At 39.1% G+C, this 18240-nt stretch overlaps 1 protein-coding gene across 1 annotated transcript in view; it reads left to right on the top strand.

Moving 5' to 3' along the window:
* minar1 (membrane integral NOTCH2 associated receptor 1) overlaps window positions 1–15941 on the top strand; it is a 31417-nt gene extending 15476 nt beyond the window's left edge. Inside the window, exons 2-3 of the mRNA XM_067401321.1 lie at window positions 3340–3594; window positions 15744–15941. Coding sequence (XP_067257422.1) covers window positions 3340–3594; window positions 15744–15941 — 453 coding nt within the window. The remainder of the gene's footprint in view (window positions 1–3339; window positions 3595–15743) is intronic.
* The last annotated feature ends 2299 nt before the right edge of the window (window positions 15942–18240 follow it).

The raw sequence follows: 18240 nt of genomic DNA, 5'->3' as shown, positions 1-18240 counted from the left end.
CCGATTCAAAACTCGCAGGTCCAAGATCGGTCGTAACCCGCCGCTTTTCCTGGGTACAATGAAGTAGGGGCTGTAGAACCCCGACCTCAAATCGGCTGGAGGGACCGGCTCTATCGTGTCCTTCGCCAGTAGGACTGCGATCTCCGCACGCAGGACAGGGGCATCGGCATCTTTCACTGTAGTGAAGAGGACGTCCCTGAACTTGGGGGGGGGGGAGCCGGGCGAACTGAATCGCAAAGCCGACCCTGATGGTCCGAAGGAGCCAGCGAGACGGACTGGGGAGCGCTAACCCGGCTCGCAGAGACCGTACAAGCAGGACCAAAGGGACCACCGGTGTACCCGCAGCAGGGCAGCGAGGTGGAACACAGGGACGCGGCTCGGGGGGCTCTCTTTGTGAGGCGGCCCGAAGCGGCGTCACAGTGTGCTAGGCAACACTTACCTGGCTCCACGGATGGACAGAGGGAGCAGTCGAGGCTTTGGCTGCCCGCTGCTCGCTGCTGTCCGCTGGCGACAGAAGAGGGGGATGAGAGTGGTGAGGTTTTTCTCCTCCCACTGCTCTCCAAACCCTCTTCAGACCTGGAAATGGAGGAACTGCTCTTTAAAATTTGGGTACCGCTGCCTCTTGGGTCAGTGGCGGAACAGAAACAAACCCAATAAAGGATTTACCACCTGGCCCTCCTCCAGGGGTGGAAGAGCAGCCCCACCCATCTCTGGGTCGCCCGTCTCAGGGGTGATTCTCACCAACCAGTTAAACAGCTGCAGAGACGGGAGGCGTCATCTCCCCGCAATGGACACAGCAGAGCCTGCTGGGCCGGAGTTTCTTGCAGGGGACGACACCCTTGGCGACGAGCAGACTGAGGGGCGGCCCAAGAGGAACTCAATGGTTTGTCATGGGAAGCTCCCCTATCCGCTACTAACTGAGGAGAACCGCTGGGCTCAGTCCTCGACAGTGTCACCGAAAGGCCACCTCGTAAGATGGGAGCATTGAGAAAGCATTTAGCTTGACAACCTCTCACACCTCACAAGGTAAGCCAGGGGGCACTTCTGGACCACGGAGGTGGACATCGTCTGGCTGAGGGCCTGCGCCGTGACTTTGATCACGGTTAGTCAACAAGCGCAGCTCAACCCCAGCACAGAACTACCCTCATGCAAAAAGAGTGCCTTGGCCTCACATGCAGGGTGGGTGTGGTCTGTGTACAGCCACCCCATCCAAGAGGGTAGTGAGAGAGGAAAAACTTATGCAGATTGGCACCTTTGGCATTCCATATTTATGGCACCAATATACCCCCATACTGCCAAGTTTTCCATGCACATCTGGAAGACCCAGGAAAGCATGGCTGTAAACTCTGAATCTGAGTCAGCATAAGCACACACCATTACAGTGGGCAGCGTCACCCTCATTTCCAGAGCATAACAGCACTCTCTCCGATGCTGCAATCGACGTCTGTCCCTCAGCTGGAGCTCTGAATGAAATGCTAGGTTCCCCTATGAAAAGGACCAGCAATCCAATCCAGAAACTGCACAGCTTGCAATGCGCTAGAGAGGGAGGGGCCCTAGGGGGTTGGTTCCCCGAAGGAACCCCTCAACCTCATGTCACCCAAGCCATATCAGCAAAGTAGACCTCTTCTGGTGCACCAGAGAGGGCGCTACAATGGAGATTACGCAAGGGAACCGCGCATCTAGAGCGCCGAGCGAGCGCTGGGTTGCCGTGACAACCCGCGCTGCAGCCCGGCAGCTCGACGGCACACGACACGCAGAGGAGCGAGAGGTTTGCTCTCGCTGATCTCCGCGGTCTCCCAGAGTGTCGGGCAGAGCCGCGGCTGTGCTTTTACACACAAGCGGCAGCTGGCCAACAACAGAGGGGACTCAAGCTTCCCGGAGAAAGAAGAGTCACGACCGGCGTGTCGACGTGATCATGTTCTCATATGAAAACATGAACACCCACGAACATCATTTCAGCACGCGCCCAGACATGCGAAACGGTGATCGTGGCCGTCAGTGAGGACAGGAACGATCGCATCCAGAAACACAAGTAGGATGTCGTCTTTAAAAAGACGCGAATCTACTTGTGTAAGCTCTTTCAGGGACTTTACTCTTTTAGAAGTGCTGAAGCACGCAGGGGAACGGCCACCGCAACACAGACAGGGATTGTGTGCAGCCTGTCATGTGCTTTCTCTCTCTTTGAAGGCGCTCACTCTTACCAGCCATAAAAACGGCTTTTCAGCGCTCAAAAGCGCACCGTACCAGCCGTGAGAACAGCCTTCTGACGCTGTCAAACAGCTATTTGCTCAAAAACGGCAAACGAAACAGAAAAAGAGAGGACGTCGACCCCGCTGCTGTGCTGTTCGCCCGCACTCGGAAAAAAAGAGAAGTTCAACCAAAAGCTTGACTCGTCTTCTAGCAGACACTCGCTTGCAGAGAACAGGAACAACACCGTTCGGCTCCGAAGCGAAAAGCTGAAGATGCAACGCACCTGCTGCTCATTATATACCCGCGCTGCGAGGCGAGCAGCTGATGCATATGATTGCATGCCAATGTGCATTGGCTCGTTTAGTTACACTCGAAGTAGATTGGCCTCTCTAGCGAAATTCCTATTCGTCGGTCTGTCCGACGTACGTCGAACGTGACCGACTGAATGGGAACTAATCCATATGAACTGAGCAGTTAAGTCCAAACTTTGTCAAGAGGCACAATCACTTTACATGATGAACAGTTTAAATTTAGTCTTTTGTTCACGTATAAACATTGATCAGCAAACATAGACAGAAGCTCAACAAAACCTGCTTGACAACAGAACAAACCTCTTGCAGGTTCTTTCAGAAGCTCAAACGTGCTGCGTAACACGAGAATGATCAAGAATGAAATTGGTTCTCGCATGTCAAGCGAATATGGTTGAACTTCTGTTAACCACAACTGATGTGTGCGTTGATGAATGTTCATATGTGAATAAAAGCCTAAATTAAATGCTTAATCATATAAAGTGATCGAGTCAATCCATATTGATTCATTTTATGATCGTTTTATTACCATTTTGAAGTGTCAAAGTAGTAGTTGTGTAGTTGCATTAAAAAAAATATCTTGATTTGTGTTCCGAAGATGAACAGAAGTCTTATGTGTTTGGAACGACATAATTAATGAGTAATTAATGAGTAATTAATGACAGAATATTCATTTTTGGATGAACTAACCCTTTAATATCGTGCATCATTTTGATTCTCAAGTAAAAATGTATGTTGATTTAAGAATGTTTCGAAATTCGTACTGGAAAACAAGACAAAAATACTGAAGGGAATAATTTCTTCCTCCTCCATGACCTTTCCTCCCATTTCTCCCCTACAGACAGATCGACAGTATGATGCCCACCAGGCCCACCGCTCCTCAAAGCCGCACAAGGACTCCTACCTGGTGGAGCAGGTGTTCAGCCCACACCACTTCCCTCCCGCGGTCAAATCTCATGTGAAGGGCAGTCCTCTCTATACGGACCTGCGCCTGACGGGCCTTGCCGACGCCAAGCGTTCCCAGCCCTCCTGGACCATTGAAGAGTACAAACGAAACTCAGGAGACAAGAACAAGCTCAGTGCCTTGGACCTGCAGGTGAGAGCTGACCTCAGGGGTTTTGCACTGTGATTGCAACCTTGCCAATTTTGTTGATTTTTCACTGTTTTTTGAGGCTTTGCTGTGTGTGGCGGTCTGTGGGATTAGCTTCAAAGGCTGAGGCACATGGGAATGGAGGCTTCGATTTTATTCAATCAATGCTTCTCTGCCACATGCCGGCGGTGTGTGTCTTAAGGTCGTCAGTGCAGTAGGTGACCTTGTGTGCTGTGAAATATTGATGATCCTTATTTAAATCACTCCACGCTGACAGTCAGGGACTCAATGCAATTACTGCATGCCAACATGAAATGCTGTTCGCAACCGAATTCTGGAATCTTCTGTGTGAAACTGGATGTTCAGTAGAATGGACTTGATTGAATTGTGAAAAGGTAGTGTTTTCTCAATAAAGATATTTTATAAATAAAAAAACACTAGTTAAAAAAACAATATAGTGCAAATTGGGTGTACATATGGCATTATCACTGATATACTGGTAAATTACTGAATTGTTTTTTTTTTTTGATAGATTCATTCACAAAATCATTCACAAATCATTCACAAATTGGACTGAATCAGTCTGAGAGCTTCAACAGTTCACTGACTCACTTATCCGAGAATCGCTAAAAATAAGGAAGTTTGTTTACAATTTTACAATGTAATTAAAACATAACTTTTTTTTTTTTTTTTTTAGGTGGATTATGTTATGGAGATATAGTATTGTTTAATACGTAGTTTTCATGTGACATAACAGACTTATAGGAACGCCCACCTGGAGGGCAAAACAAGCCTTTCCTCCATTACCTGCCAGTCATTTTTACCTGGTTGGTACTAAGTACTAATGTAGTAAGACAGTGATATTAAAAGACCAAATTCAGTATACACCTTATTAATGATGCATACTATGTACAGGCACGCAAATGACCCCAATTATAAATGCAACATACAGTTTCTCATTAAGCGTTTTTCCACAAAAGAACCTAAAAAGTACCTGGAAACCATACTAGTAAAGTGCAGATACTTTACAGTGAAATTGACTACATTACAAGTTAAAAAACACCAATTCCAATACGACTTGAGAAAAATTCTTAGAGTATCTGATTTTAAAAGTATTTTACTCATACTGTAGTATGCATCACTGAATATTTCTGTGGGTCACTGAAAATATTTATTGTGTCGGTGCCGATAGCTTAGTGGTTAATGCAAATGCATTAACGGCGACCTGAGTTAAATTCCCATCTCGAGATCCTTTGCCGATCCTGCCATCCTCTCTGTGACCAATGCTTTCCTGTCTGCTCTCTACTGTCCTCTCTGAATAAGTGCACAAAAGGCCCATAAATATAACTTAAAAGAAAAGAAAATATTTATAGTACAAATATTAAATGTTTAGCTACTGGCATCTTATTACACACTCTTAAATATTACACTGTAAAATTTGCACTCATCTTTAGTGAACAGTAAGCCCCGCCGCCTTTACTCTTTCGCCATAAATCGATGCATACGGCCGTCTGTCCAAAGCTAGTTATTTTAGTTTTTAAAGTTTTAAATATGGATATTTTTCTTACACAAATGCACTGCTTCGCTTCAGAAGGCCTTTATTAAGCCGTGTGGTTATCTTTTATGATGGATGGATGCACTTTTCTGGGCTTCAAAATCTCATCCTCTACTTACTGCCATTATAAAGCTTGGAAGAGCCAGGACATTATTTAAAAGTGCCCTAGAATGTTTTTTCACAAGATGTAATATAAGTCTAAGGTGTCCCCTGAATGTGTCTGTGAAGTTTCAGCTCAAAATACCCCATAGATTTCTTTAAATTAATTTTTTAATTGCCTATTTTGGGGCATCATTAAATATGCGCCGATTCAGGCTGCGGCCCCTTTAAACCGTCACGCTCCCTGCCCCCCTCTCGACTATAAAACAGTGCATAAACAAAGTTCACACAGCTAATATAACCCCTCAAATGGATCTTTACAAAATCTTCATCATGCATGCTGCTTGCATGTGTCGGATCATGTGAGTATAGTATTTATTTGGATGTTTACATTTGATTCTGAATGAGTTTGATAGTGCTCCGTGGCTAAAGCTAACATTACACACTGTTGGAGAGATTTATAAAGAATGAATGTTTATGAATTATACAGACTGCAAGTGTTTAATAATGAAAATAGCGACGGCTCTGTGAATATAGTAATAAACGATAGTAACTTTAACCATATTTAACAGTACATTAGCAACATGCTAACAAAACATTTAGAAAGACAATTTACAAATATCACTAAAAATATCATGATATCATGGATCATGTCAGTTATTATTGCTCCATCTGCCATTTTTTGCTGTTGTTCTTGCTTGCTTACCTAGTCTGATGATTCAGCTGTGCACAGATCCAGATGTGTAATGCCTTGAACATGACTGGCATATGCAAATATTGAGGGTGTACATATTAATGATCGCGACTGTTGCATCACAGTCGGTGTTATGTTGAAATTCGCCTGTTTTTCGGAGGTCTTTTAAACAAATGAGATTTATATAAGAAGGAGGAAACAATGGAGTTTGAGACTCACTGTATGTCATTTCCATGTACTGAACTCTTGTTAAATTCAATTTTCAATTCTAGGGCACCTTTAAAAAAAAACTCTGATTGTGTTCATCAGAAAGAAGAAAGTCATATACACCTAGGATGGCTTGAGGGTGAATAAACCATGAGGTAATGTTCATTTTTGGGTGAACCTTTTCAAGTTAAGCATTGTAGAATATCCCACTGTTTTTAGCATTTTAGAGAGAATGAGAGGCGTGTAATATGCCGTGATGAGACATAAAGGAATCATGTTCATGTGGGTTGACATGAACAAAAGATTCAGAAAAATGAATCATACTGTACTTCCCATAAAAGAAAAAAGTTACATACTAGAATAAACAAAAAAAAGTGGTAGAAAGTTGAAAGTTTATTACATTTTTTGTGCTTTGATAAAAGGTTGACCAGGGCTGCGTTTCCCAAAAGCATCGTAAGCCTAAGTTGATCGTAAAAACGATCGTACGAGTGATCTTAATATTAAGGTCTGTTTCCCAAAAGCATCGTAACTTAAGTTGCACTTGAAAATGATCGTAGATCTACGAGTGCTCAGGAGTAATCGTTAAGCCCTAAGTGCATCGTAAGAAGACAGAGTTATGAGGTCACCTACAGGACAACCGGCAGAATACACCTTTATTCAAGTGCAATGTGTATAACATAGCTAAGGTTTTGACTGTATTCCTCTTAAATCCTCTTTGTTGTTTAATATGAAAAGAAAACGGAAGAAAATAAAAAAATAAAAATACACATGATGTCATAAATAGTGCTGATAAAACATGTCTGCAATAAAAAAATTGTCTGTACACCTGTAGAAATTGGCTAGATGAAGTACATAATTTGTACTACTGTCACCCTATATACCCTTTATATAGGCTTTATATAGGCCTACCACCCATGGCCTAAAGCTCTATGAAATACTATAGGAGTTCTTCCAAATGTTTCTGAAGTGACTGACTTTTTTCAACTATAAACTAAATTTTAAAACATAAACAAGTTTAGATATTAACTTCAAAAACACTGAATCACAGTTTGATTGATTTCACACACACACACACACATATACACATATATATATACATATATATATATATATATATATATATATATATATATATATATATATATATATATATATATATATATATATATATATATATATATATATATATAAACTATAATTTATTTAAGTAAAATATAGACACTATAGTTAATTTATGTAAGTGAGAATGACAAAATAAATTAAACTGTGACATATTATGCCCAAAAATTCTTCATACAGTGGACTACCAGTAAAATTGATACAAATTTGGAACCAAAAATTATTCAGACACTTTGACCTGACCATGTTTTGCTAAAGTGTTATTTGAGATCTTGTCATATTTTACTACCATTAAAAAAAAAAAAACTATAGTGAATAATCTGTAATAATGAATGAAATGTTCAAGGTGTCTGAATAAATTGTGGTTTGACTGTGTGTGTGTATATATATGAAGACTTCAGATGCAAAAGCCTCTAAGTGCCATCTGAAATTTTCTTATAAAATGAACAGTTTTATCAAGCTTGTAGGCCTATGTTTATGTTCAGTTATTTCACATTAATGGAAAAGAAAATGACCTATTAATTGCCATTAAAGTGAAATTACTGAACCTAAACATACAAGCTTGATAAAAATGATAATTTTAGAAGAACATTTCAGACGGCACTTATAGGCTTTTGCATCTGAAGTCTTCACATATATATATATATATATATATATATATATATATATATATATATATATATATATATATATATATATATATATATATATATAGCTTAAAGAAATCGTCTGAAAATTACATCTTTGTTTAGCTCTACCTCCTCCAGAAGAACATTAATTTAATCTTTTTGAAAGGTATCTTTATTTATTTATTTATTTTAAACCACATCAGGTGACGATTATTAGGTTAAACGTTAAAGGATACGATTTTATAAGGTAATATTCAGCACTTGAGAAACGGACAGCGACTCTTAAGTAGCACGTAGAGCGCGTTCTCGCGCGTTCATGTTAAGGGCATTTTTGGGAAACGCACGTGGAATTGCAGCGAGCGTTCGTAACCTCGCACTTAGAAAGCGCTCTTAAGAGCTAAGATACATCGTTATTGGGAAACCCAGCCCAGGAACATGTATTAAGAAAGTAAAAAGGGTCCATTTTTATTCATGTTGACTTTAAAACCTTCTGTTGTGCGCTTGATTTAGATTAAGGCTTATGGTTGTCTGTTTCAGACGATGTTTATCTATCTTTGCTATCTCCAGAGATAATCGCATGCTATTGATAGAGGAGGGCTCACGATAAAAAGGCTTTAGTGTAGGAGACGGCACTCAGCAAGCTTCTTTCATACAATACCGTAATCTATGCTCTATTTTATTGACTCTCTCCAAAGGGATATTGGTTTTGAATGGACAAAAGCAAATGATGGCTTTAAAACTATGTAGCTGTTCTTGTTCTGTGTGTGTGAGAACAAAATAAAAAAGATAACAGAAAAGGAAATGCTGACCTCTTCAGTGGCTTGTGCAACGTCTGCAGCAGGATGTGAAATGTGCCCTACATCTTTGCATCAAATCTGTTACATGTTCAACCCAGTGCATGGAAAATTGGCTAGAACCAGGGGTGGTGTTTCTCTCTTTTTGCCCATTTGCAAGGGCTGTAGGTTTTCTGAAGGCCTGCTTACCCAACCATAGCATGAGAGGAGCAGAAAACAGACAGAAAATGTCAAAAAGACAGAACACAGCTCGAGCAATGCTTAGTGACCCAGCACAGCATATTCGAACCTTGACAAAACAAAGCTTTGTGGATTTGTGCAGCAAGGATGCAATTGAACGAAAAATTTAACATTAGGTAATTAAAATGATTTGCATTCATTTCTTTTTATCTGGCCTTCATTTTTTTTATCTTGTCACCTGAAATTATTTAAATTTGTTTTGTTTGCTACAATATGTTTTTTTTTTTGTGCAATATGTTTGCCACATATTGTATATTGTTATAAGCATTACAAAAACATTTATCAATTACATTTTTGTCATCTGATTTCAAATTGTATCTGAATCTGACCTGCAATTAAAAAAAAACCCAATAATAATAATATTTACCTATTAGGTTGCTTTCACACTAACATTTTTGGTGTGCTCACCTCCCGGGTTTGATTTAAGTCCGAGTTCGGTTTGTTTGGATGATGTGAGCACAGTTTTCCCAAACTCAGGTGTGCACCCGGGAACAGTTCCCGAGTCCTCATAAAAAGGGTGGTCTGGGGTACGGTTCATGTCAAGTCCAGTACGGTTTGCTGGTGGTGTGAATGCAATCACACTGAATTGCGGGAGTGAACCGCTATTGACGTATGACGTATGTGTTTGATAAAACTGTTGCTGAAATTTGAATACTTTCGTAGTATATAGTAGGGGTGTAACGGTACATTTATTTGTCTCGAACCTTACAGTATGGACGTCACTGTTCGGTTCATGCAGTTAGATGACGAATACACTCAGTCACAGGTGATCCACACTCCCTTCCAGAAGGGCCCCGCGATTTAATACAATACTGTTTGCTAACCAACACAACGGGAAAAAGAGCAGAAGAAGAACAGCATACACGAACGAGCGCTTAACAACATAGTCCACTGGGTAGTGTGTGCGCTTCAAATTCATCTTTCTGCGCTCATGGACAATCATCTGTGCGTGAAACGGAGCGGAAAATTAAGTATATGAGGGTTGGGCTTGAATGTTTAAATATAGTCTAAGTGGAGCAAACTGTAATGCACAAGTTATATTTTTCATTATTCTATTTATTTTGTACTTTTATAACACAAGATGCTTGTCAGTTTTTGTGACCAAATACCTTTTCTATTTTATAAAAAAATACGACCTATGCAAGAGTGCATTCTGTTTACTGCTTAGTGCTTAATAAACTATAGGAGGATTTACAGTACCAACTAGGGGACTAAATGTCGCTAGGTGGAACATTGTGGGTTTATTAGCATGCATATAACTAGGATATTGGCTGTTTATTTGTACTTATAAAGAACATATTAATGCCTTATTCTGCATGACCATATTTTACATTCCTTATTCCTTCCCAATATGTAAACTTAACATCTACATTACTAATTATTAATAAGCAGTAATTAGGGGTTTATTGAGGCAACGGTCATAGTTAATAATTAGTTAATAATGAGAACTGGACCCTAAACCAAAGAATGACCATTTTACCTATTGTACCGAACCGTGACCTCAAAACCAGCATACGTACGGAACCGTGACTTCTGTGTACTGTTAAAAACCCCTTTTGGTATGTGAAAAACAGTAGCCGAAAAGTCCCTGGGTGATCTGCTGTACTACTTCAGGCAAGATTCTGAAGTGTGCATTCGATGGACACTTTACTATCCCATGAGGCCACAGAAGAGTGGATGAATTTCATTCATTCTACCCACATTCATACTATATAGAACATAGTTTTTTAATGGTCGAAAAGTAAATTTAAATTCAAATGTAGTACCTATTCAGACAGTATGCGATTTTGGATGCAGCGTTTGTGTTTTTGTGTGTTCTCACTCACTTTCCTGACTGATGCACAGCAAGCAGAGAGAATGTATATCTCATTTCGGCTTGCCTTGTAGCAGAAATGTAATCCCACAGTTTTTAGAACAGTACATTCGTGGCAGATAGAGGCAAGTGCCGTTATGTCCAAAGTCTGCTCGCGCTTTGAAAACAAAACCAATGCTATGCATTTTGCCACCTCCTGCGTCGTCATTACCAAGCAATGGGTAAACAGCTGCTGCTTTGATGATGCAAACGCACTGTGTCATGTGTGTAACACATGGACCATCAATTGAAAACCAGTGCAGTCTGAACACAAAAAAAGCATCCTGGAACGGTCCATTAGGTGACTTGAAATAGAAGTTCTGTTGCCATAGCAATTACCAAGAGGGAGATTTATAAGACAATTAATAACGTGTTTCTCACAGGAGAGTTGTGTTAAGCATTCGTCTTTAAAAATGCATTATTTCCAAACTAACATTAGTGTTTATTCCCTGGAACTTTACAAGCCAGCTCTGTTACGGTTTAATTAGTCTCTAGATCACTGATTTTGTTTTGAGAAAATAGACAATGTTAACTTAATATTTAATATTAACGTTTAATGTTAATTTTAATGTTGAGGCTTGAATTTATTATCTATATAATGTATATTTTAATAAGCTTGTGAAATTTTTTTTTCTGTCTATAATGATTTAATATAAAAAATGGAACTAAAATGATTTTTAGTAAATGATCAGGTTGCAATTACACATTAGCAGTCGATTATAAGATACAAACTCGATTCCAAAAAAACTGCAATGTTTCAAATTTCAATATTTTATTCAGAATACAACATAGATGACATATCAAATGTTTAAACTGAGAAAATGTATCATTTTAAGGGAAAAATAAGTTGATTTTAAATTTCATGGCATCGACACATCTCGAAAAAGTTGGGACAAGGCCATGTTTACCACTGTGTGGCATCCCCTCTTCTTTTTATAACAGTCTGCAAACGTCTGGGGACTGAGGAGACAAGTTGCTCAAGTTTAGGAATAGGAATGTTGTCCCATTCTTGTCTAATACAGGCTTCTAGTTGCTCAACTGTCTTAGGTCTTCTTTGTCGCATCTTCCTCTTTATGATGCGCCAAATGTTTTCTATGGGTGAAAGATCTGGACTGCAGGCTGGCCATTTCAGTACCCGGATCCTTCTTCTACGCAGCCATGATGTTGTAATTGATGCAGTATGTGGTCTGGCATTGTCATGTTGGAAAATGCAAGGTCTTCCCTGAAAGACACGACGTCTGGATGGGAGCATATGTTGTTCTAGAACTTGGATATACCTTTCAGCATTGATGGTGCCTTTCCAGATGTGTAAGCTGCCCATGCCACACGCACTCATGCAACCCCATACCATCAGAGATGCAGGCTTCTGAACTGAGCGCTGATAACAACTTGGGTTGTCCTTGTCCTCTTTAGTCCGGATGACATGGCGTCCCAGTTTTCTACAAAGAACTTCAAATTTTGATTCGTCTGACCACAGAACAGTTTTCCACTTTGCCACAGTCCATTTTAAATGAGCCTTGGCCCAGAGAAAACGCCTGCGCTTCTGGATCATGTTTAGATATGGCTTCTTTTTTGACCTATAGAGTTTTAGCCGGCAACGGTGAATGGCACGGTGGATTGTGTTCACCGACAATGTTTTCTGGAAGTATTCCTGAGCTCATGTTGTGATTTCCATTACAGTAGCATTCCTGTATGTGATGCAGTGCCGTCTAAGGGCCCGAAGATCACGGGCATCTAGTATGGTTTTCCAGCCTTGACCCTTACGCACAGAGATTCTCTGAATCTTTGGATGATATTATGCACTGTAGATGATGATAACTTCAAACTCTTTGCAATTTTTCTCTGAGAAACTCCTTTCTGATATTGCTTCACTATTTTCCGCTGCAGCTTTGGGGGAATTGGTGATCCTCTGCCCATCTTGACTTCTGAGAGAAACTGCCACTCTGAGAGGCTCTTTTTATACCCAATCATGTTGCCAATTGACCTAATAAGTTGCAAATTGGTCGTCCAGCTGTTCCTTATATGTACATTTACCTTTTCCAGCCTCTTATTGGTACCTGTCCCAACTTTTTTGGAATGTGTACAATAGCTTACAATGTGTACAATATTTGGCATGACATTATTTGGCATGACATTTCAAAATGTCTCATTTTCAACATTTGATATGTTATCTATATTCTATTGTGAATAAAATATAAGTCTATGAGATTTGTAAATTATTGCATTCCTTTTTTTATTCACAATTTGTACAGTGTCCCAACTTTTTTGGAATCGGGTTTGTACAAAAAACAGCAAATTTGGTCACCTTTAAAACTCACGATTGCCATTTCCCTTCAATATGAAATTGTGAAGGTTTTTTTCACAGGAGAAAATCGGATTATCTTTCTTGCTCACTGCTGGTATTGATACAAGATTACTCTGAGCTTATTGGAGACAGTGACGGCTAATACTTTCAGTGTGCATGAAGTTAAATACATGCTCAGTGTAGCGGAGGAAAGTGTCATCAGTGACAGCGTCCTCCTGCCAGTCATTTCTGAAATTAATGATATCTGATATTCAGAAGCAATCCACATGTGTAAAATGGCAACATTTAACACGCTTTGGGTGCAAAAGTCCCTGGAGAACAGTTATTAGGGGCAGTAAAAATGGCATCATCGTCACAGCGGTGGCAGAGCATGTACTCTTGACATTAGATGGATGTCTTATAATGCCATATTGCTTAGACTAATCTTTCAGTCCAAGCTGGTCTTAGCTGGTTGGTCTCCCAGTCTGACCTGGTGAAATGTGCCCAAAACTAACCAGCAGACCATCCTGGCCAAGGTGGAAGATCAGCTTTTGCTGGTTCAAAACTTTTTTCTTCTTTTTTTTCTACATGGTCATGTCTCAGTGTATATTATGGGTATTTTTTATAAATACTTGTAGAAATGATTGATATTACAGGTAATTATTTATTTAAAAAAATATTAAGTAACATTATTATTTATTTAATTTATATATTTGTATTATAATATATATTTAAATATCTAATATATTTATATCTAATATATTTCTAAACCTTGGAACCTAAATCTTAAAAATATTATTTTTTGAGACTGTCCTCCAAAAAAAAAAAAAAAAAACGACCCTATAGGTCATTTTTAAACCACCTTATGACCTATGTTTATGTTTTAAAGTCATGCGCCCTCTAGCTGGCGTAAAAATAATGACAGTGTCGTGTTACGTCTGTCGTTATGAAATGACGTATGACTGTTGTTACCAATCAAAATGCATGTTCATTTAAATGCAATGTATAGTCTTTTTATACCATTTGTCCTATTTCCATTTAGCAAAAATAATTTATTTATTAAGAACTACACCCACCCCACCCCTAAACCTACCCTTAGTGATTTATAGTGCAGATACATATACTGAGCAGACGCGTTCCTTGGGATTGAACCCACGATCGCATGATTGCATATTGTTATATATTGTAATGCTCTGCCAATTGAGCTACGCAAAACCAGAAATATGACGCAGATAAAAGGGAACAATGCATTGAAATGAAAGTGTCCTGTTGTCGATAGTGGCGCAACTTTAGTAAACGCTCCTATGGGTCGTATATATAGGCATATTGGTTAGAACATGTTGTATTTTTTGCGGAGGAATTTTAATTTACTTAAAGGATTAGTTCACTTTCAAATTAAAATTACCCCAAGCTTTACTCACCCTCAGGCCATCCTTGGTGTATATGACTTTCTTCTTTCTGATGAACACAATCGGAGATATATTATCCTGACGCATCTGAGCTTTATAATGCCAGTAAATGAGACCAATCAGTATGAAGCTCAAGAAAGTGCATCCATCCACATCCATCGATCATAAACATACTCCACACGGCTCCAGGGGGTTCTTCTAAAGTCGTTCTGAACAGAAGCAATGCGTTTGTGTAAAAAAAAAAACAAATAAACATATTTAACAAGATATGAAGTAAAATATCTAGCTTCCACCAGACCGCCTTCTGAATTCAACTTACGAAGAAAGTGTAAAACTCTCACAGTTCAAAATGCTTACACTACATCCTATGCCTTCCTAAATATTTTACTTCATAACTTGTTAAATATGGATTTTCTTTTTTTTTTTACACAAATGCATCGCTTCAATTCAAGAGGCCTTTATTAGCTGGAACCATGTGGAGTGTGTTTATGATGGATGGATGTGAATGGAGGCACTTTCTTCAGCTTCATACTCGTTGGTCTCGTTCACTGCCATTATAAAGCTCGGATGTGTCAGGATATTTATTAATATATCTCTGATTGTGTTCATCAGAAAGAAGAAAGTCATGTATACCTAGAATGGCTTGAGGGTGAGTAAATCAAGGGGTAATTTTCATTTGAAAGTGAACTAATCCTTTAATTTTACTTTATTACATTCAAATTTGAATTGCAATGCTGCATCCTGTTTACTACCTCAATTCAGCTCTGAATGCCATACAACCTGGCTAGCAACACCCTAGCAACTTACCTTGCAACTATAACACTCTAAAATCACATTGCAATGTAATGACAACCACCCAAAACACCCTAGCATCATGATGGTGAGTTATGCACAGACAAGCACCACTCATGTTTTCTTCAGAAAATGTTGTTTTGCCCCCTTCAGCTGGTTTGACTATTTTTGTCTGACTGTTTCCATTTTCCTTGCTGTCATACTTGAACATCTCTTTCTCACCCTGAACCGGGCGCTGTATCACCCTTTCCACCTCACTCGCTCACCATATATTCAATTAAAATGGCAATTTGATGAAAAATTCCATCTCGACAGAATGTGTTGCTTCAGTAATCTGTCTGCAGTTAGTGTGCCGAGTGGACAAGAGCTCCATTCATCTTCCACGGTCATCATTTCACAGCCGAAACCTCAGCACAATCACGGTCTGCTCCGCACAGATGCTTCCTTTGCAGAACCTCTCACTTTTTCTGTTCCCCTGCAGGTCCAGGAGTCACTCAACCCCAACAATCTGGAGTACTGGATGGAGGACATCTACACGCCGGGCTACGATTCGCTGCTGAAGCGCAAGGAGGCGGAGTTTCGCAGAGCAAAGGCGTGTAAAATTGGAGCGCTGATCGCTGCGGCCGCCTGCACTGTGATACTGGTCATCGTAGTGCCCATTTGCACCATGAAGTCTTGAGGTTTCTATCTGTTTTTTTTGTTTTTTTTTCTGTCAGATGGTGTTTGTATCACTGTATTCTTTACTGGCGTTGCACAGACGCTGGGACAAACATGGGACTTAATTTGTGGAGGTCTGTAATTATGTCTGATTTCAGCCACCGGCCTTAGACTTTCTTGGAATGTCAATCGAAATATATCACAACAAAGAGTTAAGGATTGCAATTTGACGTTTGTCTTTTTTATTTACAGTAGTCAATATTTATAACTTGAATAAATTATTTGTTATGTAGTAGATGGCCTTGCTTAAAGGCTCAGAGATGCACCCTTGTTTTATAGTCAAATATATAATATACCGATACGTTTTATGTATGTTTTTTTTCCTGGTATTGCAATAGAAACTAAAGGGAAAGCTTTATGTTTAAGCGCATTCTATTTTTTACTTTACTATGATTATGAGAATTTTAACGAGAGTTATTTTTCGATGACTACACCGACAGAATGTTTTAAAGAATGAGTTGGATTTATCTTTGGAAATCACTCGAATGTTTGGGCTTGTGCAATGCCTTTTTATAAGGAATATATATATTCAGATAGCTCAAATATAATTCATGTTTGCATTCAATGAAACCACATCTGAACTGAATAGTTCACCCAAAAATTGAAAATAATGACAGATTTCTAAAAATTTTTGGTGAATTATTCCTTAATGTGAGGGGTTTTGATTGTGAAGACAGTGCATTTACTCTATTAATGATGTTTATTCATATTGACATATGACTTTATTTCCTTCGGATTTGCTCTGTATTAATGTGCCAATACAGCACTTCAAAATCAACTATTTCACATAGCTGCTTTCTCTTTGATTGTCATAATTTTTTGCCTTGTTATATCATAACTAATTGTAATATACTTGAATAGCCAAATCACTTTCAACTAGCTCAGTTTTTCTCTGAAAGTCGAATGTTTTTCTTGCACTTATTTATCAGACAGGTGTTTTAAGCATTGACAATTGGACCTGACAACAAAAACTGTAAACTTCCCTTAATGATGTTCACTTTTGAAACTTTTTACACTCGTAGTAATACTTCTGAGAAGTCAAGATGTAAGACCATGAGTGAAAACTGCCTGTTAGTCAGAAACAATATTTCCGCTTTTACACTCAGATGCTGTTCCAAAACTAATGAGCTGCCTTGCTTGTCTACCGCCTACATAGGCAACTACCTTCAAAGGCAGCAACCTGAAATAGAACCTTAGTGACTGATCTAGTTCATCTGTAAATGCTACATAACTATGTAATCAGCTCACTAATTTTTGGAACAAATCCTGAACAAAAACAGAAAAAAAATTGTGCCAACTGATATGTGCAGGTTTTTCTTTTATCACAAATCTGTGAATGTCATAAAGATAGAGTGCTGCAGGAATGATTTCTAAAACCCAGAAATGAGTTTACATTTTTTTGCACTTCTGGTTCCATCATCTTGAAGTCAATAGGTTTTTTGAATGGGTTTTTGGTTAAAGGCCTGAAATAAGGTCTGTAGTTAACAGAAGATCAAAATATTTTCAATTTTTTTTTCTACGACATAAAATACATCTGTAATACCGCACTTGTGTTTCACAAGCTTTCATGTGTCTTGAAAAGGGTGGTTTATAATAAGTGGTTAACCTATAGAGGTTATCAGGACAATTAAGCATCATCATGCCGAACAGGTAAACTCATCTACTCACTAGTCCTCTTTTACAGCCTCATTTGTGTTTATAATCAAGCTCTTGCAAATTCTTCTAACTCAAACTTTCCCATTTTTAAGACTGGAAGAGTTGTTGGAAGCTTAATGATGGTGACGTAACGTAAGTCTTGCGAATGTGGTGTAGTTCGTTTATGGCCTAAGTTTAGCTTTTTATTTCTGATGATTGTATTTATTCTTCAAAATTTCCTCAAAGTTGTGTTCAAGATTTTCTTGAACAACATGTGTAGAATCATAAACTTTTGTTTGTCATGGAGCTTATTTTCTGTAGTAATCCAAAAGCCAATGGGAAAATACTAACTTCTGTGTTGGCACACAAAATACATCATCACTGCAGCGCTCTATGACTTCTGTATGCTAATAGTATAACGGTGCATTTCTTGTACCCCTTCAAAAATCAATGGTCTGTCTTTATAGCCTGTTGAAATAGGGTCCATGAAATTTAAAGGTGGAGTGTGTAATTTTTTTTTTCTGTTACTATACTTTTATCCTATATTAAGTAGAACCAGAAGTAAACAGTTCGTAGATTGATTGCACTGAAAAGTGCAAAAGGGGTCATGGGAGTGTTTGGGAAAC

The sequence above is a fragment of the Chanodichthys erythropterus genome, chromosome 11 (assembly GCF_024489055.1).
Source record: "Chanodichthys erythropterus isolate Z2021 chromosome 11, ASM2448905v1, whole genome shotgun sequence".
Taxonomy (NCBI): Eukaryota; Metazoa; Chordata; class Actinopteri; order Cypriniformes; family Xenocyprididae; genus Chanodichthys; species Chanodichthys erythropterus.
This window is presented reverse-complemented; position numbering and strand designations above follow the sequence as displayed.